Genomic DNA, 26,529 nt, shown 5'->3' on the forward strand with positions numbered 1-26,529 from the left:
ATGCTAGGCGGTGGGTTGGTCTGCAGAGAAGCAGACAGCAGGTTGTGGATCGTGTGGCTCCTGCTTCCTATGTCTCCAACCCAGCCGCCAGCGAAAATATAAGTGGTATTACTCTCCTATCTATGGCTCCGTTGGTGTTCCTTTTTGGCCTCACCATATCCTGCGTTCCTATGTTGGGAGCGGGACCAGAGACCCCTCATGACAGTCACATAGGGTGGTCAGGTAACTGGATACTGCAGCTGGAGAGAACAACCTTGAGCCACATCCCTCAGCCAATACAAAACAATAAATGGACAGAACCATAATTCCAGGAGATAAGCGGGCCCAAGAAAAGTTTCTAAAGTAGTGCATGCCTCTTTAGTTGAAAGAGCTGTCCTATAATTAACTTTTTCTCATTGGCATAGTAAAAAACACTCCCCTAGATGGAGATTTAAGGTGCCAATGAGACATGTGAAACATGAAGTAGCAAATAGGGACAGTGTAGGACCCGCCTCAACATACTCTGGGGAGAGAAAAAGAGCTTATAAAACCCCTATACCTATAAATCTTGGAGAGCCACATCTGTTCTCTTTTGGAGTGTGCTCCCTAGGTGCATCAAGCTTTTGCTTTCACGGACCTTTCTCTCTGCAAAACTGTTTCACCGTGTTGATGTCCATTTTGAGAGGGGGAAAGACCCCTGCGCCAGTAACATCCCGATGGGCACTTAAGAATTTGTTCATTCATGAGCACCTATCATGTGCCAGGTACTAAATATACAATGAAAGAAGGCTGTCCTGGTTCCTGAACTCACAGAGCTTACGTTCTAGTGCACACAAACTGATAAAAATAAATTTCACAGGACGACGTGGTAGGAAATAAGGGGCTGATAAATTTATAGAGATCAGAGAAGGCATTTCTGACAAGTTAACATTAATTGAATTAATGCATGAATAGCAACCTGCTGATAGATTCATTATTCGCTATCAGATTTATCTAGTTTTTATTGGCCATTAGATTATGGTTCTAACACTGAACACCCTTTGGACCTTATGTTGCTGGTGCCCTAAAGGCAAGTGCAAGGGCGAAGCATAACGAAGAATCCTTTGAACTCTTTATATTCCTCTGACCTTGCCTTAGCAGTCAGGGTCACACCCCCATTGCCACGCCCATTCTCCTTCCGGGCGCTTCCGGCCTGCGCAAGCGCAAGAGAAACTGTCGTTCCTAGTGGAGGGCGCAGATCCCACTACGAAACGCATGCGCCCCTGGCCTGTAAGCCACGCCCCGCCCCCTGCCGAGGCTCGCGAGCGCCTGCCGTTTCTCAGGGCGGGGCGGTAGGCGGGGACTGGGCGGGGAGGCGCGCTGCCTGCGCGCGCGCCGCGGGCGGGCCAGTGAAGCCGCCGGCCCTGGCACGTGATCCGGGACCGGCTCGGTCGCTTGGTGGCTCCGTCTGTCTGTCCGTCCGCGGGTGCCATCATGGCGGACGCGGCCAGTCAGGTGCTCCTGGGCTCCGGTCTCACCATTCTGTCCCAGCCGCTCATGTACGTGAAGGTGCTCATCCAGGTATGAGTCGTCGCCATTCCCTTCCCCTCCCGGCGCCCTGTTCGATCGCCGCTGCCCAAGGCGCCTGAGGATCGGCTCCAGCCTCCCTGGGCCTTCGGTCTCCCGAGGTGCTGCCGCTCCTCTCCCCCGCAGAGACAACTTCCAGCCCCCACCGCCCTTCCACTGCCTGTAGGCCTTCCCGAGGTCTCTACTCTCCGCCAAGCGGTGAGGCCCGCTCCTTTCCGCGTAGCCAACTGTCGTCCTGCCCTGCCCGGTGACTCCTCTGAACTTTGTTTTTTCTTTCCTGAGGTTGATCTTGGCCGGTTGCCACCGAGGGCTTCCCAACCCTTCCCTCTCGCCCCTCTGAAATTAGCATTCACCTCGTCTCCCGCCCCAAACGCAAACCATGAAATCTGTTGAAATTTGAAATTAGAGGGGAGCCAATATATTTTAAGCTTTTTTTTTTTTTTTTGCTACGGTTAGTGCTGCAATTCTGTTCCGAGATTTTAGCATCAGATACCCAGATAAACACAGGAGTTCATTCAGAAGTGATAATGAAGTGGTTGTCGAGTCAAATTTCCGAAGGATCCACAGAGCGCTCTCGACCACAGTAGCCCATGTGGCTACTGACAGTGAAAAATCACATCTGTCTGAGCTGGAAATCAGTTCAGCTGAAAGAGCTTTTAGCGAGTTTAAGCATATATGTTAGTTTCTGATCTGTAAAATAATTCTTAAATGGTATTTTATATTCCAGGCAAGGAGTCCAGGTTTTAGCTGATGATGAACTGTTAGATAGTGTTTTCAATTGCTTTCTAAATTTCCCTATGATGGACAGGTCATTCATTCATTTTTTTAAAACTTTTGAGAATTAACATAATTATGTCATGCAGTGAGCAGCTTTTAGAATCCCTGTCCTCACCATCTACCTTTCTGTCAAAAATAGCACGACACTAGGGAGGGCTGCATTTCTTATTCTTGAGTTGATGCTAATCCAAATTATGTGTTGCTTAGTTGACCCATGTGAATTCAGATTCTATATATAAAAGGCTATTGTAAAATAAGTTATTTGAACCAGGAACAAAGACTTTGAAATGTACTATGATGTCTAAAACAGAATTGGCACATTTGTAGCTATATAGTATCTGAGATGACAGCATTTTGCTGTAAAGCTGGTATGAGCCCATTACTTTTTTCCTGGAGGCAGGATTTTCTAGTGACATGTAGTAGAGCTCTTTAACCTTAAAAACTTGAATATCCTTAATCCTGATTATACAACATCTGTGTGTTGCCAAGTATCTCAGGGGTTTCAGTGAAATTCCCAAATATCGCGTGATAGTTGTATGGTAACACTTTCAAGGAGCTCAGTTAGGAGTTATTTAATTGAGCACGGTAAGAACTGCAGCAGTAGAGACTCAAAACCATGTCCTAGAGCATTTTCATTCTCTCAAGTGTCCATTTAGTACTAAGAATCCTGAATACATTGTAGAAATAAAGTGATAATCATTAACTCTAAAATGGCCTTCATTAGCTTGTTAATGACAGTGTGCTGTTTAACATGGCCTTAGCTTGTAATTACTTCCCAAATGAATTATCCGGCTATATCTACATTTGCCTTTTTAGTGTTTTGTCGAGCAAACCAAATATGAAGTTGATGGCTTAATCTTATTTTGTCCAAATATAAGAATATGCTGGATTTTCTTTAGAAAATATTTTTGAGCCCCCTCAGTAAACTGTCGCTTTCCTAACACAAAAGTTCCCTTATTCTATTTTCAGGTTGACATTAGTCTATCTCAGCTACATGACTTACTTTGTAGAATTTGAACCAAAAGAAAACTTGGAGTTTATTGAAACCAGTCTTACCAATTAACAAAATAAAAAACTAACAAGGATGATGCTTCATCATTGCCTGGGAAAACATACTGCATTTTAACTTGTGTTAAAAATTAACCGTAATTTTGTTCTTAATTGAAGATCTTGTAACCAAGGCATTCGTAGGAATATTGCTTCGTATTGATATATTCATTTTTTGACAGGTCGGATATGAACCTCTTCCTCCAACAATAGGACGAAATATTTTTGGCCGGCAAGTATGTCAGCTTCCCGGTCTCTTCTGTTATGGTGAGTGTCTTTTATTTATTTGGAATTGAATGACATCGAGGACCATGATAGGCAGGAGTAACTGAAAGAAGATATATAGAAAGAATGTTTCCTTGGAATTTCTATGTAACTATTTCCTTCAACTGGAATTGAAATCTCTGACTTGTGTTCTTAGCTCAGCATATTGCCAGCATCGATGGGAAGCGTGGGTTGTTCACAGGCTTAACTCCAAGATTGTGTTCAGGAGTCCTTGGGACTGTGGTCCATGGTAAAGTTTTACAGGTAAGAAGAAAATCAGTTCATCTTCCCATAGATATAAATTTGCTTTTGTGCAATTCTACTTATGAAGAGCAATTTCAAAGATATATTTATAACCATGGCCTTTCTTCCTCTTGAAAAACATTTACATGAAATACTCATTCTTAGTGCTTTCCACAAGGGGAATTTGTATAAAATGAAGTAATTGATTTTGATCTACACAACTTATTTCTTTCTGAAGTTATTTTCCTCGTGTTTCTGGAGTTACCTCTAGTAAAAAGTTTTCTGTTACAAACTTATTTTTAAAAAAACAAGATAAACATTAAAGTCAGGGTAGTTATTTGTGGGGAGAGGGAGAGGGCCATGCATGGGGTTCCGGGGTAATGGAAATGGTTTTCCTTGACCTGGATTATGGCTAAATGGATATTTGCTTTTTAGTTATTTATTATATTGTACATTCGTATTTTGTGCACTGTTTCTGTACCTGTGTTATATTTGCATAAATTTGAAAGTTTCTTTTTTTTTAAACCTCACCAAGTGTACGTCACCTGCAGGGTAGTGGTTACTTTTGGGAAGGGGAAAGAGATAAGAGTCGAATGGAACTTCAGCTATATCTGTGGCGTTTTGTCTTATGAAGGCAAGAGATCTTAAGCAAAAAGATCAAAGTAGTCCATCTATTTAACCTTGATGGTGGGTAAATAGGTGAATTGTTTTCTTAATTTTCTGTATGTTTGAGATGTTTCATAAAATGTTTCAAAACATCAAAGTTACATTTCCTTCTTTCTGAGATCATTTTGTTTTGCCAGCTTCTTTTAACTTCAGGTGCTAAAACTTACAATTTTGATGGTACTGATTTCTCAGTTGCACCAATTACAATGTGGGTCAAAGAGAATTGCCCTTTGCTCCATTTATAAAGGTGTTATGAATACAAAGTGTGTACCATTTAGAAAAGTCCATGGGAAGGTTGTTCAGCATGAGTATGGTTGAGAATATAAAACTAATGGGTTTTGTCTAGTGCACTATTGTCTCCTCCTGACACAAAGAGTATGTTATTGCCCGTAACTCAAAAAATGTAGCGGCTAACTGAATCTATGTAATACTTTCAACCTATATAATAGCAGATTGCTAAATTCCAAATGTTTACTAGCTGCTTATTTAAATAGTACTCAGTACAATCCTCCATGTACTTTTTTAGGCTGTAACGGTGCCTCAATTCTAATGTTTTATCATCTGATGAGCAAATCGTGATTTTGTTAAACAGTTTCACGATTTAACTGGCTTATATTTTAAATGTTTTTCACCCTTTAGTAATTTTGTTATTCTTTATATTATTCTTGTTGTCATGCCTGTGGACTGAATTTAGAAGCACCATTCCGGACAGCCCTGGAGCAGAGCGATGGGGTCTTTTTAGTGGATTGATTACTAGTTTTTCTTTTCCAGCTGCACCCTACTCTGGGCTCAGTGAAAGTTTTGCTGTGGCCTAAGTGAGATTTACAAATAGAAAGGCAATTGTCATCTAGTCAAAGAGGTTTATGTACAGACTTAGAGCAAAAGTGAAATTACTGTTTGAAACCAAGTTCCTTTATGTAAAAGGAAAGTAAAACAAACTCGAGGTAACCAGATACTTTTTGAATATGTGTTTCACATGTAGCCAAATGAATATAATGGGGATTGGTACTACGCTTGGAATCAAAAGCAGCTTATATAGTCAAGAAGACAGACCAATTCAGGGTTGGTAAAACTTTTATAAGAAAAGAGTTTCTTTATAAGAAAGAGTTCTATATAGCTAAGCAAGAATTAAATTGAAATCTGTTCAGAATAATGTAGAAGAGAGAGGTAGAAAATTTTATTAGTGGAATAAAAAGCAAAGTCTAGAAATCAATGAGAATTTTTAAAGATGCCTGAAAGTACTAGAATTAATTCTACCCAAAGATCTGTCATTTGACCCAAAAACCACCATTTTGTTTAATCTTGACCTTTGTGCTCTTGCCTCTGATCTTTAAAAACAATTGTTTTTACAAATGAAAGTGTTTCTACTTTTTAAATCTGACTAGGAGCTTAATTGTCTGATTCTTTTGTTTCATCTAACCCATCTTCTGTTTTTGGAATAGCCCACAAATAATATTTCCTCTTCCGATATAATCTGAGTTCTAATGGTATTCATGTTCTCTTTAGAAGAGAAAAAATCTCTCTTGCTTGTTTAGGAAATAGTTGGGTACAAAAGGCAAAGTGAGGCGATTTCAGCTATTGAGACTTAGCACCAATTCTCTGTTCTTTTATACAGTGAAGAAAAGAGTCTTGCCCTAGTTTGGTATTGGTCCTGCTTTTTCCATGAAAAAGCCATGAGGGTTTTTCCATAGCCTTAGTCCTAGGCTATGTTGTTACCATTTTCTATTAAATGAGTATGTTTAGTAAATAATGTTCCTGGATTTTTGTTTTGTTTTCCTTTTCCTTCTTTTAGATGAGGATTTTCAAGAGCATTTGCTTGTTCCTCCAGCTAATCAATATGTTAAACATAGTAACAAGATCGTCTTAGAGATACTTATTTACAGTTACTCAGTTAGAATTAGAAGTTAATTGGATATTTGCAGCAAAAAAAAAAAAAATCAGCTATTTTACTTTCTACCAATAGAGTTTTCATTTTAGGTCCTCTCTCAGTGATGTTATGATGGCCCTAATCAGCCTTCCTTTTTTCCCCCCCTTATTCCTTTGCAGCACTACCAGGAGAGTGACAAGGTTGAGGTATGTTGGAGCTGCTTTGCGTGCGTGGGCCCATTTCTCTTGCAAGTTGTTATTGCTCTTTGGTCCTCTTAAGGAGAAGGGACAAGCAGTCAGTTTCCCTTTCATCCCAGTGAGTGTTGGCATACAGGGTGGCCTCCCGTTTGAACAGTTCTCTTTAAAACCATCAAGATATCTGTCTTCTTTCATTTGATTTCCAGGAATTAGGACCTGGAAATATACAGAAAGAAGTCTCATCTTCCTTCGACCGAGTTATCAAGGAGGTAAGAGATGAATGATGTCCTACACTGTTTCCCTGAAGCAGAGTGCATGCAGTGCGGCAATGTGAAATCAGGACCCTCAGGCCTGTACGTTCATTGTCTGTTCCGAATGAAATTAAACCTTCAATTTAATTTGGGCTTTACTCCATAGATAGCAAACAAGAGAGAGAAAAGCATTGTTTGCTGTTTAGAACAGATGCAATTCAAGGAAACTAATTTTGCCCACTCATTTCATCTTTAAAATGAAAGAGGCTTCCATTGAAAATCTTCTACTGGAGTTGAAAACCTCTGGTACAAGGTGTTAAAACAGTGGTCAGGTCCTTTGTGCGATGGATATTATGTATCCAGAAATGCTTTACGACATTACTCTGCCTTTGGAATGTTCCCTGGCACCCATTTCCCACTCCCATATTCTGCCTCCGGAGTTTGTTTCATGCTTGACTTAATATTTATGGCTTTCAGACTACTCTTATTTCTTAGTCTTTTACATTGTCTAATTGTCTTTAGTGAGGTCATCATTTTTCAGTAAATGCTGCCATCTAAAATATATATTCCAAAACAAACTTTACTACAGGTTTAGACATCAGGTGAATCAAGTTGGTTTTCTATAAATTTTCATAAGGGGAGTTTATTTAAATGTAGAGATACATGTATTAATATGCATTTTGTTTTCTCTTAACTGACTAAAGATCATGCTTAAATGCAAAAATGAATGATGGACCTGCTGTGTTTACAGCCTCTGTCCAAATACTGTAATTTAATTTTCTTTACTACCTTTTTACGGAATCCTGTAAAAAGAAAGATAAACTAGGATAAATATAGCAGCTCTAAGATACGTGGGGTTATGGGGTTGTGGTCAAAAAACAAATCAAAGTTGTGCTGTTCTCCCTGAGATGTTGGTATACATGAAATGGAGCCTGACGTTTGTCTAGCGCAGGTATCAGCCTCTGAAATCACACTCAATGAGAGAGCAACTTAATAATCTAAATCTAGGCCTCATAGTTTATTCCAGCTCCATTACTGTTTGCTGGTGACTCTCCCCGTTTCTTTGTTTTTGTTTTTATCTGTAAAGTTGAGAAGATAACAAATCTGCTTTGCAGAGACATTTTGAGAAGTAACTCTTAACAGAACACTGAAATCCATGAGTGAAAGGTATGATGGAATGACAGGGTTGCATTGTATCACATTCAAGCTCCTCTTGCTGACTCCAGGGCAGGAGTGCTGTCCTCACTTTCTTGTTCCACAATATCCCCCCACATTACTTCTTACAGGAATTTGAGTGTCATTTATTTAGATTTCAGAAGTGTGTGTTGATTGTTTCTAGACAACACGAGAGATGATGGCTCGTTCTGCTGCTACCCTCATCACACATCCCTTCCACGGTATGTTCGCAGTTAATAACTAAAATCTGATTTCTTTTTTTTTTTTTAAAGATTTTATTGGGGAAGGGGAACAGGACTTTATTGGGGAACAGTGTGTACTTCCAGGACTTTTTCCAAATCAAGTTGTTGTCCTTTCAGTCTTAGTTGTGGAGGGCGTGGCTCAGCTCCAGGTCCAGTTGCTGTTGTTAGTTGCAGGGGGTGCAGCCCAACATCCCTTGCCGGGAGTCGAACCGGCAATCTTGTGGTTGAGAGGACACACTCCAACCAACCAAGCCATCCAGGAGCTCAGTGGCAGCTCAGCTCAAGGTGCCGTGTTCAGTCTTAGTTGCAGGGGGCGCAGCCCACCATCCCTTGCGGGAGTCGAGCAATTGAACCGGCAGCCTTGTGGTTGAGAGCCCACTGGCCCATGTGGGAATCGAACTGGCAGCCTTTGGCATTAGGAGCATGGAGCTCCAACTGCCTGAGCCACTGGGCTGGCCCCTGAAATCTGATTTCTTATCCTGCCTGCTTAGATGGTTGACATGGGAGTTCATGACAGTGCCTTGCCTGCATGTTTTCTGTTTGCTTGCTTCTTTTGGCTTTTATCTAGTGTATCCAGATAACAGTATGTTTAGGTGGGGAAAAAAATTTTTTTTTAAAGGGCTAGGGCTATCAAAATTTATCTCAGTGTAATTTTAAAAATCTTTTCTCTGTATTCTGTAGTGATCACTCTGAGATCTATGGTACAATTCATTGGCAGAGAGTCCAAGTACTGGTAAGTGTTTTTGTTTTCAAGTATTCAAGGAGATCTGTTGAAGCCAAAGTATTAGAATGATAGTGCTTTACATTTTTATGATTCCTTAGAGTTTACAGAACACATTTATGTATGTTATATTATTTCATCTGCACAAAAACCAGTAAATAGAAGAAAATGGCCCAGGCAGGTTGAGGAGCCTACCTGGGATCTCAGAATAAGTTACAGAGCCACTGAAGCCAAAATTCACTGACTCTATGTGACTGCATCCTGTAATATCTCCACTTCTACGTGCACATTCAATTGTCTTTGCAGAGTGGGGGTGGTAGGATGGGAGGTGAGGCATGTAAATTTTACCTTGTCAAAAGTGGTAACTTTTTAAAAAACATTTTTAAAAAAGAGCTCCAAAATAATTTTAATGTATTTTCCCTTTCCTTCTTCTGTACCTAGTGGACTTTCTGACTCCATAGTAACCATATATCGGGAAGAGGGCATACTTGGATTTTTTGCGTGAGTAAATTGTTGATTTGTGGGTGTGATTTTTGTGAGTAGAAGGCTTTAAGGAAAATAAGGACATGACTTTTTTTAATCCCCGGGGAAAATGGTCTCTCTGGGTTTACTTCATGTTAAGCTCTATTTAGGCCCCTGTGGCTTGAATTCTCTTGTAAAGATCCCAGACTTTTGCTTCTGACATCTAAAATGTTTGAGAGGTGGCCAGTTAGCTCAGTTGGTTAGAGCGTGGTGCTAATAACACCAAGGTTACTGATTCGATCCCCACATGGGCCCCTGTGAACTGCGCCCTCCTTAAATAAAATAAAATAAAATAAAACATTTGAAATGAGAATTTATTTTGTTTTTGTTTTTTTAAATAAATTAATTCCAAGTTTCTGCCCTTACAGTAAGTTCCCAATTACGGACAGTTGATAAAGTAAGGAAAATTAATTTTTGAAAAAGGGGAAAATCATCTAATATGTAGCTTCTTTATCTTTAGAGAATATATTCAGTCAAGGCTGTATTCATTGCTTTGAATTTACTTTGGAAAAACTTAGACTACAAGCCTCAATTTTTTTTTAACAGTAAAAACTGCATTATTAAGTAAATGGTCCTTTTTCATTTTCAGTGTTTCCGCATAATTGATTTCATTTGAGTATCATAAATACTTTGGGCAATAGGCAGAACAGCCGTTATTGTTCTCATTTAAAGATTTAAAAAACTGGATTCTCTGGGAAGTTCGTTTGCTGCTGGTCATATAGCCAATAGTGATGGAAGTGGCATTTGAACCCTGGTCTTCAGTCTGTGGGGTGATGTTTTATCCCACTATTCCATGCTGCCTCACCCAGAGCACCCAGGCCCTCGAAACAATGATTTTGGATGTCTCTCACCTATATCTGGGTTTGGGCAGATTTTCTAATTTTGTAATTTTGTGAGTTTTCTCATCTCTTGCCCTGCCAAATTTGAATATCAAGTAGTTTAACAAAAACCATGTTTAAATCTCTTCTTCAAAGTAGGCAAATTTTTGGCCCCCCTGCTTATAGTTATTAATAGTAAGGTGAGCCATTGGCCATAGCTTAGAGGGGTATAGCTGACCTGCATTTTAAAAGTAAGAGTGAAAGTCATTAGAGATTAGCTTCAAGTAGAGTTATATCAACTAGAATGAACTAGTTATGAGGACTGGGTTCTGGTAGTGGATGTATTTTCAGTTTTTAGAATGTTTTGAATTCTCTAGTTCTTTGAGCAGTGTTTGTATTGAGTGGATTATCTTTTTACTGATGACATTTTTTTGTTTCTTCTTGTAGGGGTCTTATTCCTCGCCTCCTAGGTGACATCATTTCTTTGTGGCTCTGTAACTCACTGGCCTACCTCGTTAATACCTATGCACTGGACAGTGGGGTAGGTTGTGACCTTGATGAGATGTGCTGGTGCTGACTTGATTGTATTCACCTGGCAGCTAGGTTAGCTTTAAAGTAAGGTGGCAGTTTGCTATGTGCCAGACTCATCATCATATAGTTGAACATCAGTCAAGTGTTCAGAAGCTAATGGGATGATCTGTACTATTTACCAGAGAAAGATGCACCTAAAACTTTCCTAGGATGTGGCAGAGTAAGCCCAAAAGCTCTGTCCTGTCTGTGCTGCAAGGAGACCACTTCTTTATTGATTCCTAATTGTGAAGGACACCATGAAGCAGGACAGTTTTATAGTGTATTCAGGGTGTTTTTCTAATCTGAAGTGTTTAGGGGACTCCTGTTTTGGAATTTCTAAAAACCTCAGGCTGGAAGGATTTGGGAATCAGCCTTTCCTAGAAGTAATGTTTCCTCTGCCTCAGCCGTTGTGGGCCTCTTTGTACACAGGCAGCCCCACAGCATCATGGGAAATAGAACACACCCAGGGTTAGGATTAAATCCATGTTGTAAGCTTTCTGAGTGTCGAGACTGATCTCCAGAGCATCTGATACATAGCTCAGTGTATACGGAGATAGTGACTTGTCCCTCAGATAACTATAAATGTAGTTTCCAGGGATTGTTTTTCTAGGACATGGGAAAAGGTTACTGATCTCATTTTCTTTTGAAATCCTAAAGCTGTTACATTTGTTCCTGAGCCATTTTATAAATTCATCTACGATGAATCTGTTAATGTTGAATCAAGTTGATCATTGTGACCACTGCCTTTTTATGCTCATAATCAGTATTTTATGTTGCCATCCTCAAAATTAATTCTCAAGCTTTCAAAGAAACTCATAATTTAGAGATAGAAAATACTGATATGGTTGAGGACACTTAGCTGTTAATACCAGCTTAATTTTCTTACTCATTCTAATAAAGGTTTTGTTCCTGTTTTAGGTTTCTACCATGAGTGAAATGAAGAGTTACTCCCAAGCTGTCACAGGAGTGAGTTGGGTTTTTTTTTGTTTTGTTTTGTTCTTTAATCCTTCTAACATTCTAGGAATTATTTTGTTTTAAATTTGGTCTGTGTTATCACTGCTTTAAAGCAACCAGATGTCTCAGGAAAGTCTCTCAGATTTGTTAATGTTTGTCTGAGGGAAGAGTAACCTGGAGTTTCTGCGTCACAGTAGCAGTAATAACAAGCCCACATGGTTTGGTGCTGTTTTCAGAGGTGGGTTGTGGGCATTTCTCATCACAGCTCTGTGCCTGATTCTCAGGCCTGCTTCTCACTACTGCCCACTGAGCTGACAGTGGAGCACTTGACCCTCTTTAGTCATGTGGTCTCCCAGTAGTTGACTTCTGAAGTAGTTTCCATTGTCTTTGGAAGGATGTTCATGTTTTCTTATATCCTTCACAGGTGATCTGAAATTGTGTTTAGTTGTATTTACTTTTTCTCTGAAATATTTTAGTTCAGTTTTATTTGAATGAGGACTCAATTACAGAATAAGAGGATTCTTTGGCCCTTTTGTTAAAATGTGAGATGTAGTGGTGTATTTCGAGAAGGCAGCATCTCCAGGCTCAAACGTTTGTAATTTAGTCTTTCCTGGGATACTGAGAAAGCAAAACCAATGAGGAGTATTGACCACAGTGCCACTAGGACTTGAAGGGAGAGGAAAGAAGAGAATAAAGAAGACTAGGAATGACTAATAACTTAGCTGTCTTTTTCCCGTTTTACAGTTCTTTGCCAGTATGTTGACCTATCCCTTTGTGCTTGTCTCTAATCTTATGGCTGTCAACAACTGTGGGTAAGTGCTTTGCATTTTTTATCCTAGCATTTGGCTTGACAGAGCAGTCCAGGTAGAAATTTGGGGAAGAAAAGTACGATTGATGCTATCATTAGATTTCCTAATTTTTTTCTCTGTGTGCCCATGTACCAGCAGTGGCATCAATTTATATTATAAGTGGCCACCTCATATCTTTTTTGGAATAGGGAAAAGCATAAATAGTATTTCTTAAGTACTTATAAGTAATAGGCACTTGCCAGTACAAGTATGGGTCCTATTCTGCAAAGGGCGGGGTAATTAACAAATTAGTCTGTTTTCACATCTTCCCTTTATTTTACATCTTTGTCCTCTTTTTCTTGAAAGTTACAAAAGGTATGTCAGGGATTGGCTGACAGCCTATACCTGTTTTTCCTGGGGGTTTCATGGAGAAAGTGAGTTCTAAAGAAAGGAAAATAGGAAATTTGTTCCATGGAAAGTTTCAGGGTATTGGTTGGGAAGGGTGGCTAGTGGTGTGGTAATGGGCAGCGCTGAGTTCCAGCTTCTAGATGCCAAGTAACCATACCAAGTTGGACAAAGGGTTTGCCTCTTGATTTAATTCAAAGCTGTGCCAATACCTGGTGCATTATTCCATTGGACATGTCATTGTTGTTTTCAAACAAGATCTCAGACAGAGAGCTGTGTGGAGTCTGAGCATAGTTTTCATATCATGTTACATTGTTTTGTTATTTGTAGAGCAACTGCCATCTTTTAGCCCAGAACGTACTTGAAGGATGATTTAAATATATTATTATTCCTTACAATTTTTTAGAGAGGAAGTGATTATGGTTTATACCTGAGTAAGAGAATGTAGTCACCACTGTTTATATCCATTGTTATATTTAGGTTTTTTTAAACACCACTTACTTAGTGTTTAAATCCCCTTTCCCTGCTCTGTAATCATATAATTGCTGTGTTGTAGAATTTCATTTGTTCACAAATTAAAAACCTAGATGTTTTAGAAAATATGTAACTGATTGGAATTTCTGTTTATTTGTTGATTCAAAACCTAATCTGTAAGGGAGGGAAATTCATTAGAACTAAAATTGCCTCTCAGGGAAACTTCTAGGTAGAAAATACTTTGACAAAGATTTATTGAACTCTTGAGAGAATGTCTTGTAAATATTAACTTGAAAGGCATTATAATGTTTTTTGTCTGTTTCAGGCTTGCTGGTGGATGCCCTCCTTACTCCCCAGTATATACTTCCTGGATAGATTGCTGGTGCATGCTGCAAAAAGAGGTACTTCTCTTTCTTTCTCTGTCTCCCTCTCTCGTCCCCCCACCCCCACCCCTAGTGTATTTTGTTTTTGTTTGTTTTCTTAAATAATGTCTCTGGAATCCCAGGTTAATTCTTGTAGCTTACATTTTAGCTACCAATTAATGTGCCCTTTACAATGTTGCATGTGTCATTCTGGCATAGTAGTAAAATGTGCTGCTTACAATCACCAGGATCTAGAATTCCTAGATGTGATCCAGAAGCCATTTGAATGACCACATTCAAATTACAAATAGGGTCTCAGTGGACAGTTATCTTGGTTGTTAAAATGATGACCTTGATTTCACATTATTTTCTTCCAACCTCACCTTTTTGTAACTTCTTAGAATGCCCTTATTCAGGTGTTTTCCCACAGTATAGTAGTGAGGAAACTGAGAAATAAGTTGTTTAATTGTGACATTATTTGTCACAATGATGTTGATGGAGCTGGTCTCTTCTAGAGTCTTATTAGTGGATGATTTTGTCTAGACTCCAATTTATTGTTTGTTATTGCTGTGAGGTATATCATCTGCCACCTAAATTCTTGATCAAGCTAGGCAAAGCTTTATTAGGAACCAAATAATGGATGGCTGTGTGCTCAATTTAACAAAGGGTCACTTAAAATAGCCATCAGTTTAAAGCCGTTTTTGAGCGGGAAGCACTTTTTGCAGGATTGTAGAAGAAAGTGTATGAAGAAGCTCTTTGTTGCACTATATGATAGCACTGATGATACATATGAGAGAGGCCTTTGTTCACCAAGCTCAGGCTTCGCCCGCCTGAGGTCCAGTGAAGTGCTTCTCTGGCTGCTTGCACTCAGAGTGCAAGCCCAGCAAGCCCCTCCGTGAATCCAGGCTAGAGCACGTGAATGATTTCCATACAGACCAGTGTGAACGTCTGGGTTTCATTCCAACTTTTTCATTCTATTTATTGGACAATCTCCTGTTGTGGTCCCAATTTAAAAGGAAAGATGACCCTTCTTTCCCTACTTTCTAACTAACTCCCTGCTATGGGAAGAGAGCAGATGGAAAATTACTGTAAGAGGGTATCAGACACCTTACCTAGGGAACAGTTGGTCCTTTCAGTGCTTAAGACAATAGCAAATCTTGGTTGGGAATTTGCTATATATTAGGCATTGTGCTAAGAGCTTTCCACGTATCAACTCATGTAATCCTCAAAATAACCGTATGAGGTAGGTACCATTTTTTGTCATCCCACTTCATATATGAAGAAACTGGGACTTTGAACAGTTAAATAACACCAATTATGTAACCCAGGGTTACCAGCTTGTACTGGGGAGAGTAGGCTCCATGTATAGGCTGTCTAACTTCAGAGTCTCCTAAGATAAGCTCACAACATTATTACTTTAATTGTAATAGTTTGTAAATGTTCCCTAGAGACCTGGCTATTCCATTAAAGAATAAATAAAAGCTGGCACTTAATGATTGTTAAGGACTGTTCTCAGCACTTCACATGTATGGGCATTTGATAGCCCAGCTAGCAAGTGGCAGAGCCAGAATCCAAACTGGGAATTTTGTCTAAATAAGTAAGAAATTTTTGCCTTATCCTTGTGGCAAAATTGTAGTTAGTTCCACAAAGCTCAGCTTGAGTCAGAGTACGAATTGCTATTCTATAATGATAGTCCCAGTTTTGTCCTGGTCATTTCGTTATATCTCCCAGAAACATGTCCAGTTGGATCTCTCTGCTGATCTTATCTTCACAATAGACTTTATTTGTGTTTATTTTATTTTTTTTCCAGGGAAATATGAGCCGAGGAAATAGCTTGTTTTTCCGGAAGGTCCCCTTTGGGAAGACTTATTGTTGTGACCTGAGAATGTTAATTTGAAGATGTGGGGCAGGGACAGTGACATTTCTATAGTCCCAGTGCACAGAATTATGGGAGAGAATGTTGATTTCTATATAGTGTGGCGCGCTTTTTTAATAATCATTTAATCTTGGGAAAAATGGAGGTATTTGGTGTCTGCCTTTTTTGTTCTTTTTCCCAGCACAACATAATTTACCACTGATATTCCCCCTTTAGTTATTCTGAAATGGGACAGTTTTGCTCCAGACTCTATTTACTTAAACAGAAGAAACAAGTTTCATTTTCCTAAGGTGGTCATGTGATTTGAGTCTTAATTTAAGGCTTTGTAAAATGAAGAGTACAGTCCCAAGAAGAAACAGAAATAATTCTGTAAAATTTAAGAAAATTAGTAAGGCAAGCTACATGGGAGGTCATAAATGACCTCTTTTTAGAAGACCTTAAAAATCCAGCACATCCACCAGAATCTGCCTCCCATTATATATTTCTAAGCACATTGGATTAAACCCATCTCTCATATTTCATAAAAAGGACACCACATTGCTATAATAAATTCCCTTAGAGAATCTCTAGGAGGCTTCAGTCTATTACTGCAAAGTAATAAATTATTGCCAACAACAGAAAAAAGGACAATTATAGAGAATAAGCAAGGTTTGGAAAGGAAGCATAATGGCTTTCTTTTCGAAAAGACATTCTTGTCATTTAAAATACGAAAAGCAAATACTACAGCAGTGGTCTTTTTCTAAAAGCTAAGTCTGTGCCAGTCCCTGAATGAAATCAGTTCTAACTGTATATACTCTTTTGTTCTTCAAGTTTTATTTTGTTTCCTTTTGTTGTTGCAGAAGGTGAGTAGTTTGTTTTTCATTCCTTATGACACCTTTGGAAAGTGTACTTGTAACTTCATATCTGGTGATACAGACTTAAGTCCGCAGAGTTCTTAGGATATTGAGCACCTCGCATGTCATACCCTCAGTTAGGCATGTTAACAACATTTATAGAGGAAAAAAATCACTTTAAAAGGAAATGAATTTCAACTCAAGTATAAAGCTCATGTGTACTCAGACCTTTTAAAAGCAGGTTAAAATCCTCTAAATGAAAAAGCATATGGTTTCACATATTTAAATAATCCACTGAGATGTTGCCAAATGAGTAAGCACTTAATTTGCTGCTTCTCAGACTTTTCTTTCAAAGCAGCAGTGCTCGTAATATTAGAGTGAGCATGCAGAGGTCTCCTCCCTCCCCCAGGGGTTAGGAATACAGCCTGAAGCTCATGAGTAGCTTACCTTGAAATGTCTTTGTCTCTTACTTTGTCTCAAAAAGTAATGTAAATTTTATATTCTACTCAATATTATCTGCACTGGTTTTAATATAAAATGTTTTGCATTATCCACGGTTTTCCCCAAAAATCTTCAAGTAAAGATGATGTAGGAAAATGTGCCATGTTTATTATCCTGTGGCTTCTGTGCTCCAACCACCTGCCTCTACCTGGTTGAAAGCTTGTTTGACTGTGAGAACCAGTCTACCACCAGAGGGCGCCAAGGCTTTGGTTTTACCTCTGCAAGTTGGGCTGCTGAAAAATTTCACCAAGGCGGGCGATTGTTCAAGTACTAGTTCAGTTAGTCGATCTAACTGCATCCAAGCTGTAGAACCAATAAGGATACTATACCTGTGATCCTCCATAAAGTTTTATAAGCTATTAACATAGTCAAACGCGTGAAGTTGGTTCAGGGGCTAGTAAATTCAGATAGATGTTCTTAAGATACATATGCAAGAAATAATGAACTGACTCATGTAAATAATAGAACCCGATAGGGATTATCTAGTAAGCTGCATCTGTGAAACGGGGCAAGTGGTTTGCCTTGGCATTGCTGAGCTAAATGCGAGGAAATATGCCTCTTAGGGAGTGTGATGGTCCATGAAACCTTGATTGAAGAAAACTGTGGGGTTTCCTGGAATTTTGGGGGTGATGGTAAAAATACCAGAGTATAAAAACAACCTTAGGATGAAATATGGCCCTGCATCCCATCTTCTTACTCTTAACCTAAACATACCTTGTCTTTGTTATAATCTCCTACTCTAGAAATGTCCTCCTTTCCCTCTCCCCATTGAAATTTCGCCTATAAAGTCAGATTCAGTTCTAATGCCATCTCTTTGCGAAGTCTCATAGTCCTCCCAACCGATGAGGTCTTTACCTTCAATCTACCCTCCCCCAAATCTCAGAGTGCAAAGGAAACTGACAAAATGGAAACTACATCAAACACCAAGTTTAAGGCTTACAGTAGTGGCAATTATTTCTCTTAGATTTGAAAACTGGAAAAAAATTATAGTCAGCCCTTTAAAATAGGCCAACTAAAACACTGAACTTCATAGCAAAGCTAGGTGGTCAAGCAGCAGTGCATGCAGTTGTTCGGGCTAAAGTGCTGTGGCAGGTAAGGGAGCAAGAAGAAAGCACGAACATTTGGAAGTGATGACCGCCAAGAGACGAAATCTTGAAAGGCCCATTTTGCCTTGGTCTCATAAGTGGATTCCTACGCAGTCCAGGCCCAAATCTCCTGTCCGGGACTAATTAGACTTTATACGAAAACAACAATTATTCCAACTTACTGCAAGCTTGAAAAAAGAATGTTTTCAGATAGATTCAGATGAGGGCCACACTCCAAAATATGGTTGGAGTACAGTGCTTTCGAGAGCATCAAGGAATGGCAGGAGAGAAACAGCAGTGTGACCTGAGGGTGCTATTCACGACTCACCAACTTCCTGAGAGGGAGAAGAGCAAATGAGAGAACCTTGCCCCCTCTCAAAGTCTCCAAGATGACAATGGGTGAGAGGAAGTTTTCTAGCACCAACTTCTGTAGCCAGAATGGACTATTCTCTGGTAATGCCACGTTTCTGGAAAATCTATTATGTATTGCAGCTTATTTTCACACAGACTAGCATGAAGAGCCAGAGGTTAAATAAGGACAAGAAACAGAATTGTACCTACTCGCTTTCTATCCAGTCTGGCACTCTGTCCTCCTGGCCTCAAAGAGACTGGTAAGAATGTCCTTTGGCTGGAAACAAAAGAGGGTGAAAATGAAAACAACAAAGTGGCATCTCGCTTCACACTGCCCACCTCCCCCTGGAATTCAGTATCTCATGTCCCTGAGTGGCTCGCATTTAGAGTTTACAAATGCAGCCCTCAGTTATTAAGCACGTAGCCTGTGCAGAGTCTGGTGGGGGCCCAGGAGGAGCCAAAGGCCTGCAGTAAATCTCTGCCCAGGGCGAATGTGTGCACTGAGGGCAGGATGCAGTGTGACAAGACCAGAAACTCGGAATATTGGGAGGGTTAAATGGTACCACATGCAGAATAGCAAAGCCTGGTGCACTGAGAGGACGGACACTGAATCCCTTAAACACTTGCCGTGGTGACTGTCGTACAAGGCAGTGTATGCCAGGAGGTGTTGAAACCACGCATCCCTGAATCCACAGGGGAAGCTCACATACACTTGGGAGAACTCGGGGAGACTTCACGAAGGAGCAGCATTTGAGTAGGTTTTTAAGGATAGTGAGGGTCCTGGGAGGCAGGATGTGGGTGGGAGCGATTTCCAACTGTCCCTTAGAGGCCTTGCAACCTTGGACAAATGATGTGATCGTTCTGAGCCTCGGGCTCCTCATCTCGCTGGAGTATTAAATTTAGTACAGTGTCTGACAGTAACTACTTGGTATGTGGAAGCTGTTATTTATGAATTAGAAGGGGAGGGGTGGCTGGTTAGCTCAGTTGGTTAGAGTGTGGTGCTTATAACACCAAGGTTGCCGGTTCCATCCCCACATGGGCCATTGTGAGCTGTGCCCTCCTGAAAAAAAGGGGAGAGGATATTTCTAGATAACGTGGGCAAAGCCATGGAGCTAGTAAAGGCTAAAGACTTGAGAGCAAGTGGAACCGGATCTCCAGTGGTCCTAACCTCTCTTCAGAGCTGTATTTGAAGCTCATTAGAATAATGAGCACTCAGGGCAGTAACTACCACACAGCGCTCAGTAAATGCTCGTGAAATGGGATCCTGAAATGGGATTGCATCTCAGCCGCTCTCCCCAAGCCTGCAGTAGCACTTGCATTCTCAGACTACTAAACACTTCATTATCACTCTGGTTCCCAGCTGAAAACCCTGAAGATGACAGCGGCCTCCCTACCCCTCTACTTCTAAGAAGGCACTGCTAGGTTCTCAGAAATGCCTCCTGAATTGGTCATCTCCCCTCCCTCTCCTCCACCTTGGTGTTGGTGGATCACCTCCACCCAGCCGTTGCAGCAGCCTTTTATCTTGTCTTCCTGCCATCGGCGCAGGACAGTAGGCAGTAGATAAGCTGGAGCTCTGTGCCATGATGTATGGAGGACGCTAAAGCTGTCTCTGCCTACACCAGCGTCCAGCAGGGGGTAAAATACTTTCTTCTGGTCTTCGTTTTCTTAAGACTCTTTGCCTTAGCGTCCTAATATACCCTGAGCCCAAGCCAAACAGTCCCAATTCTTCCCCAGCCTCTGCTTTGCACATTTGTACCTCAGTAGCAGCTGCTCTCTGTTATCTTCCACTGAAGCCTTGTGCAGGAGGAGCCAAGCTGAGAGACAGGGATATTTATAAATAGAAAGTGGGTGTAAAGTTCTGCAAATGTTTTAAACCAAGGCTAACTCCATCTCTCCTTCCATTTGAGCTTTGAAATTCTGTCCACCTCCTCATCTTCCCCCTCTTTCCCCAAAGCCTATGAATTCCTGCCCTCTCCTTGACTAAGACCATGGTAAACCTGGAAAGCATGGTGGCCCAGAGATGTGACCTGGAAAGAAGTGTGGGAAATAGAAATGGATTCATCACCTGTAGACAACTGTACAGAGGAAAGTCTATTGAGATAAATGTGTTTGCCACCTAACAATAGGATATTTATTGGTGGCCTGCCACATACCCTGCTCATATATCCATTAGCTTCAACCCATAAAACAGCCATTTTCATCCCCTGGGTCTGCCCGCCTCTGCCTGGTTTCCCTTAGATAGCCTCACTCCATGTGACAACATGCGAAATGGCAGCTCCACTCACATGGCTTCTTAAAGCTTGTAATTCCAGAGAATGAGCAAATACCTCTTGGGGAAGCTCCAGCAAACATCTCCTGGGGAACTCTGGCCTGAAACACATCCACCTGTAAACCAGTGTGTCTGGACTACTGCATTATTCACTGGCCAGACCTGAGGCTCAGGCCCAGTCGGAAGGGGTCAGCATCCAGGGTCAGCTCACTGGACCGTTATACATTGAGCTGGAGGGGCACGGTTCATCAAAGGAAGGTTTGCGGGGCAAAGATATACTGCAGCCTGTTTAAAAGAAATAGCTTGAATAGAACAGGAAAGAAAGTAACACAGTCCATCAATAACAACCTCGGAAAATCCATGAACCTGGGATGTTCACAGGTTGATGTGTATGGAAATCTACTCACAGGTATGTACATTATTAATCACCCCATCAACCAGAAAATAGCCCCATTTTTCAAGTGAGGAAAAAATGAAACTCAGAGATTTAAACAACTTGCTAGTAAGGGGCAGGGCACGAATTTGGACCTGGATATGTTTGACTCCAAATCCTGTGTGCTTTACACCACAGCGCACTACTAACCTGGGAGGGGCCAGACACGGAGCGTTGGGTGAGACAGAGAGATGAGCTCTTGGAGGCCATGTTCCGTGGGAGCCATGCTCTGAGGGCAGGATGGCACCGGGCTGGGATACCGCCCCTGCCCTGGCAACCAGAGTCCTGCACAGCTACCAGCTGAGCAGCTGAGAAATTCTTCACATGAGTCAAGGACAGTTTCCTCTCTCAGTGGGAAGGAAAAGCGACCAGGGAGCTGCTCCCCCAACCTTCTGACCAGAATTCTGATCAGACCTTCTGAGAGAGAATTGCCTGATGCTGTGTCACAGGAACCACAGGAGAAAGTTAAATCAAGAAGGAAGGGTGCGTGGAGCGTGGACTGAATGGATGAAAGAATAAATAGTCCTAGAAAACAATTTGAAAAATTAGAGTAAAATTAGGATCCCAAGTTTAGAGACTTTCAGTGGGAATGTATGTGGAACAAGAGGGAGAGGAAGCTCTAAAATAGAAAACGAGGACAGCCCACTTGGAGAAAGTCCTCCTACCGAAAAGGGGGGCGCTGAAGAAAGCAACGTGGCTCTATGGAGAGCTCTCTCTTATCAGAAATTAAAAGGCAGGGGATAAGAAATGGCAGGAAAGGTGAAGTCCTTGATAAATTGAGACTTGGAAAAGGTGTGGACGTCATGATTATGTTCAGAGGAGGTACCAAGAGGCATTAGAGAGGATAGGGTTCCACTGGGGGACGAAGGTGTCAGAAAGCAGAATACTCAGCTCTGATTTTCTTCATTCTCCAAGGAAAAGCATTTCTGAACTGGGATGAATAAAGCAAAAAAAAAAAAAAAAAAAAAACCAAAAACACGTTTTAGAGGAAATTGAAACCCCAGATAGATGATAGTAAGAGAGGACTTAAGCACGTAGCCATTATTAAAATAAGGTGCAAGCCCCAAGGTGTTGAAAAACCTTTGCAGTTTAGATCCCAGAATCCTTGCCAATGCAGCTGAGAAAGCCCTGGAGAAAAGGAAGGGGGCCACAGTGCCCAATGGCTGCAGATGTCCTGATATTCAGAAAAGAAAAGGTAGATTCTGGAAACTAGGTGGGAATATTTGAGGTAAATTCCCCCCAAAATTTATTTTAGAATATAAATACACTGAGTTTGAAAGCACCTTGAAAAAGAATTGGTACCTTCACTAAGAACCTAAGAACAAGATGCAGTGAATAATACAAAGATCTATTATTTGTTTGGAAGGCTGCTAGGAGAATTCCTTGGACATAGTAGACCTTGTTTCCAGTTAGACATCGAATGCCTCCTGATTGAGGAAACAACTAGGAAAATAGTGATCTCAGGAGATTTCCCAGTTGGGTGGATTCATAGCCCATTTAACCACTATCCCCCTGGCCCCAGTTAGTTATTCAGTTGATGCAAATCTGGAGAGAAGTCTCAAGTTCTATGCTTCTAGACTCTGTATTTGGTCAGCTGAGTAATTATCAGTGCCTGCCACACTCACCATGTTTGCAGATGGCACCACAATTGAGAGCAAAAGCTAATATTTGAATGTCAAAACCAAGATTCTAAAGTGTCTTGAAACAGGGCTGAGCCAACAGGATGAATTTTTAAAAAGCGAAAGACCTGCATTTAGATTTTTTTTTCAATCAGCCGCATAGGCACAGGATGAAGGAAGTGTGGTTTGACAGTGGTGCACGCGGAAAAAAGGCTGAGGGCTTTTAGCTGACCTCAGGTTGATTAGAAACCAGTAAAAATGGAGCAGCTGCTTAAAAAGATAGTGGTCCTTCCTGCCCCTTTTTATTTTAGGTACAAACTGATGAAACAGTGAAAAGTGTGTCTCCCATCACCATTCTTCCTGGGAGGCACCCACTGGTAAAGGTTTCTAGTAGATCCGCTGAGGTGTATTCTATGCACATAAAAGCAAATGCATACTTTTTAACACAAATAATAGCATGCTGTACACCTTGTTTTTCACTTAACAGTAAGCTTTAGAGATTATTTCATATCATTACACAAAATGATTCCTCGTTCTTTTGTAAAGCGTTCATAGCATTCTCTTGTGTATATGTATCAGAATTTATTTAAAGGGACCTCTGTGCTGGGCCTGCAGATCGTTTCCAGGATTGTGTTATTACAGACAATGCCTCAATGAATAACTTGTTTCAGACGTGTGGGCATGGATGTGAAGAACAGCTTTTTGAGAAGTGGAGTCACTGAATGCAAGGATGCACATTTTTAAATTTGGTAGATATTGTCCAACTGCCCAGTTGTGCCCGCTGACAATGTATGAATGTCTGTTTTTCCACCTCCTCACCAACAGTGTGTTATAAATCGTACTGCTCTTGACAACCTGAGAGGTAAAAAAAAATAATGACCTCTTACTGTAATTTTTTTCTAATACTTATTTGTAGTTTCTTTTTAATTAACTGTTTATATACTTTATCCATTTTTTTCTACTGAGTTGTCTTTTCCTTAGTGCTCTTTATAAAAGAAATTTTCTCTTTGTGATGTGTTATAAATGTGTTTTCCAGTTTGTAGTTTGTCTTTTGATTGTGTTCTGGCTATTTTGCCATGTAAATATGTTTCCCTTTTAAGCTGTAGTAAAATGTATCCATGTTTTTTTATGACTTTTGGAATATATGTTATAGTTCAAAGTTCTTCCTCACTCTGAAATTTTTTTAAAAAATATCATTTGAGGGGTGACCGGATAGCTCAGTTGGTTAGAGCGTGGTACTAATAACACTAAGGTTGCCGGTTCGATCCCCGCAGGGGCCACTGTAAGCTGCGCCCTCCTTAAATAAATAAATAAATAAATAAATAAATAAACATATATATATATATATATATATATATATATATATATATATAAAATTTGATTTCTTTCAGTACTCTTGGTTTCATTTTTACATTTAAGTATGTGATGCATTTAAAATTTGATTTGCTATAAGGCATGATGTATAGATCCAACTTAATTTTTTTTCCAGATGGCTACCTAGTTGTTCCCATACAATTTACTAGGTCATGTATCTTTTCTCCTCTGATTTAAAATCCCACTTTTATAATATTCTAATTCCAGTATGTATTTGGGTATAATACTGGATTTTATATTCTGTCCCATTGATCTACTTCTTTTGATACATTTGAAAGAAATTACAGTTTTTATTGATATTTTAAATTACTTTTGAAATGCAAGCAATAAATAGTTGTAGAAAGTTTGGAAACAGGAAAAGTTATACAGAAAAAAATAAATATGATCGCTGAACCTACCATAAATAACTAAATATTTTGGTGATTATTCATCCAATCTTTTCCTATGTAATTATAATTATTACCCAGTTGAGATGATACTACAGAAGTCTAATTTTTCATCCCCCAAATCTAGTGTGATCTAAATGCCCAAAGTCGAGCTAGTCATCATGTTAGCCTGAGTGAATCCACTCCTCCTTCACCATCTTCCCAGATACCCAGTGCAAGAGGTGGAGGCAGCTTTTGACTCTTCCAGCTCCTTCACTCCCCCTGTTCATTCTAGTCACCAGGTCCTCCATATTTTCCCTGCATAGACTCACAGGCCTTAGATTAAGAAGTCCTCTCAACACAGATGAAGACACCAAGACCCAGAGAAGGGGAAATAACTTGTCAAAATTAGAGTGCTTTTAACTACAAGAAACAGAGGACTCCACTCAAAATGGCTCAGCCACGAAGTGGCTTTGTCATCTCCCATAATGACAGGTCCGTAAATAGGGTAAGTCCAAAGTGTGTTAACTCAGTGACTCAACAATGTTATCAAGGACCCTGATTCTTGCCATCTGTGCATTCTGCCATCCCCACTGTATTGGCTTTTGTCCTCACTCTTTTCCCCACATGGTTGCAAGATGGTGACAGTAGCTCCCAGCATCACCATCTCGCATAATATTACATAAAGGCCAGAAGACAGCATGCCCCTTCCTGATTCCCTGTTGCCCAGAACAGGAGGTGGGGGTAGCTGGGAAATGTGGGAGGGCATTTTGGGTTGTCATAATGATTGGGGGACACTACTGGCATTTAGTGAGTAGGCACCAGGGGTGCTAGATGTCCTGTAATGTTTGGGACAGTTGATAAGTGAAATAACTAGTTCTCATTATTCACAGTATTCGTGTAGGTAGGAAAAAACAGAACCTAACTGTTTTTACATACAAAACAATTTTTTGTGTGGTTTTAATGTACACTGAATTTTCCAGGAATGTAAGTTCCCTGTAAATTGAAGACGGATTGTAGTTGTTTTGTTTAGAACTTCACCAAGAGTTGGTCACTATTTTAGGTGTCAATACTTCTAGTGATATTAGGGTTCCAGATTTCACACCCTTGTATCAGCCGGCATTTGTAGCTGTTGCATTTGTGATTCTGCATAGAAGTATAAACATCCAGCTTCTCTATTTGATTAGTGTATCAATGCCCAAATATTGACACATTGAAAAACAGATCGTTTTATTAAAATTACTACCCTTTTATTTATCCTTTACATCACACTTGGAGCATTATATTGATTTTTGAATATATCAGATTTTATTTTTTATAAATTTCATTTCAGTATAGGAATGAAATTTTACAAAAATTTTAAAATACTTGCTATGAAAGAAGTTAGAACATACAGGATTGAGATCCACTGGCTTCCAGAATAAAGTCTAGACACTTAAAATCCTGCATGATCAGATCCCAAACTCACTTTCCTGGACCTGTCTCCTGGCAACACCCCTGGACTTCATCCTTCAACTATGCCAAGGTGATTATTCATTTTTCAAACACCAGGCAATCGTCATAGCACATATGGAATGCTTACAATATGCCGGGCTCGGCTACGTGCTTTACTTCGAGTATGTCTTTCAATGTTTGCGACAAGCCAACAAGGCATAGATACTTTTCTTATCCCCATTTTACAGGTGGGGAAACTGAGTTCATGCTGTTAGTAATGGAGCTGGGATTCAAACCAAAGCAATCTGATGCCAGTCACTGCCCTTCACCAAGATTCTGGATTGCCTCCTCGGGAGATACCCTGCTCCCTGGTCCTTCCTCCCAGAATGCTCTTCCCATCTCTTGTTATCCGTCAAAGTCCAGTGCAGCCTTCACAACTTCATTTAAGTGTCCCTTCATTCATTAATCTTTGCTGTATCCCTCCTCTTGAAATGAATTTC

At 40.3% G+C, this 26,529-nt stretch overlaps 1 protein-coding gene across 1 annotated transcript; it reads left to right on the top strand.

The window, feature by feature from the left end:
* The first annotated feature begins 1,338 nt into the window (after positions 1-1,338).
* MTCH2 (mitochondrial carrier 2) lies at positions 1,339-23,981 on the top strand. Its single transcript, XM_033119429.1, has 13 exons — positions 1,339-1,539; positions 3,552-3,636; positions 3,791-3,897; positions 6,589-6,615; positions 6,813-6,875; positions 8,197-8,254; positions 8,957-9,008; positions 9,438-9,497; positions 10,784-10,877; positions 11,825-11,872; positions 12,605-12,672; positions 13,853-13,928; positions 15,700-23,981. Exons 1-13 carry the CDS (start codon positions 1,453-1,455, stop codon positions 15,784-15,786), a joined length of 912 nt encoding a protein of 303 aa, XP_032975320.1. The 5' UTR covers positions 1,339-1,452; the 3' UTR covers positions 15,787-23,981.
* Positions 23,982-26,529: the final 2,548 nt, after the last annotated feature.

Source organism: Rhinolophus ferrumequinum, chromosome 11 (assembly GCF_004115265.2).
Source record: "Rhinolophus ferrumequinum isolate MPI-CBG mRhiFer1 chromosome 11, mRhiFer1_v1.p, whole genome shotgun sequence".
Classification (NCBI taxonomy): Eukaryota; Metazoa; Chordata; class Mammalia; order Chiroptera; family Rhinolophidae; genus Rhinolophus; species Rhinolophus ferrumequinum.